The sequence below is a fragment of the Lynx rufus genome, unplaced genomic scaffold, assembly GCF_022079265.1.
Source record: "Lynx rufus isolate CCGP_SWC_20201006 ecotype Redwood Valley unplaced genomic scaffold, mLynRuf1.p SCAF_9, whole genome shotgun sequence".
NCBI lineage: Eukaryota > Metazoa > Chordata > Mammalia > Carnivora > Felidae > Lynx > Lynx rufus.
Genome location: NW_025814897.1, coordinates 61,028,922 through 61,030,469, shown reverse-complemented (window position 1 = coordinate 61,030,469; position 1,548 = coordinate 61,028,922). Strand labels below are relative to the sequence as shown.

At 44.1% G+C, this 1,548-nt stretch overlaps 1 protein-coding gene across 1 annotated transcript; it reads left to right on the top strand.

The window, feature by feature from the left end:
* Positions 1 to 309: 309 nt before the first annotated feature.
* Positions 310 to 1,263, top strand: LOC124506208 (olfactory receptor 51H1-like). Its single transcript, XM_047072226.1, has one exon. The coding sequence runs from the start codon at positions 310 to 312 to the stop codon at positions 1,261 to 1,263; it is 954 nt and encodes a 317-aa protein (XP_046928182.1).
* The last annotated feature ends 285 nt before the right edge of the window (positions 1,264 to 1,548 follow it).

Here is a 1,548-nt window from a genome sequence, read left to right as displayed (position 1 = left end):
TGTGGGTAGGTGTTTGCGTGGTAGCGGTGTTGTGAGTTTATAGTGGGTTTTTTTATTATTATTATTTAGCAAAATGCTCTACACTATCAAGCCCTTGGGTGCTGCTGCTTCATTTCATGTGATTGTCTAGGAAGCAAAAGGACATAGTGATACAAAAACCTCCTAGATGCTGTTTTTAACATAACTGCCCCCTCTACTGTTCTTCTTCTCTATTTATAAAGCCATTTACCTGTATTCTATGAAAATATATTTTCAATTTAGGAGCTGCAAGCTAAGTGGGAGAGTCCAGCCTCCCCCAACAGTAAGACCATGACAATGAATTCAACTGCATCACATGCCAACCACCACAGTTTCATTTTGACAGGTATCCCTGGGATGTCAGATAAAAACCCATGGATGGCCTTTCCCTTGGGATTTCTCTACACACTAACTCTCCTGGGAAATGGAACCATCTTAGCTGTCATCAAGGTAGATGAGAGTCTCCATGAGCCTATGTACTACTTCCTCTCTATCTTGGCTGTCACCGATGTTAGTCTCTCCATGTCCACCTCGCCCTCCATGCTCAGCATCTTCTGGTTTAATGCCCCTGAGATTCCCTTTGATGCATGCATTACACAGATGTTTTTCATCCACGGATTTGGAGTGGTAGAATCAGGAGTATTAGTGTCCATGGCCTTTGACCGTTTTGTGGCCATCCGAGACCCATTACGCTATGCTTCCATCCTCACCCATGACATCATTGGAAAGATCGGAATAGCTGTCCTCATCCGGGCAGTCTGTGTGGTTTTGCCTGTGCCATTCCTTATAAAGCGGCTACCTTTTTGCCGTTCCAACGTCTTGTCTCATTCATACTGTCTCCACCAAGATGCAATGCGGCTAGCCTGTGCCAGCACCCGCATCAACAGTCTCTATGGCCTCATCATAGTCATCTTCACATTGGGGCTGGATGCCCTCATCATTCTCTTTTCTTACATGCTCATCCTGAAGACTGTGCTGGGCATTGCTTCCAGAACTGAAAGGGTCAAAGCCCTCAACACCTGCCTTTCTCACATCTGTGCTGTGCTCCTCTTCTATGTTCCTCTCATTGGTGTCACCATGATCCACAGATTTGGGAAGCATCTATCACCAGTAGTACACACACTCATGGCCAATATCTATCTGTTACTCCCCCCTGTACTAAACCCCATTGTCTATAGTGTGAAGACTAAGCAGATACGAAGGCGGATCTTACACATGTTCCAGGGGAGAAAAGACAGGGCCTAAGGAAGTGGAGTCAAGTATAAGGTGTGGCCATTTCAGCAGTTCCAATGCAGTCAGATTATGCACATCCAGTGAAATTCAAGGGTGGGCAAGGATCGTGGGTGACGAAATAACATGGGTCATTCTTGTCCTGTATGCACTTCATTTTGAAATCTGGTGTCACATACAAAATCTAATTTAATTAGCATCATAATTTTTCTTCTTTGAAACTGGGAGATGAGCATCAGTAATGGTATAAATTATTACCTGTGTATCTAGATAGCACTTATGAGCATTTACTCATATAAG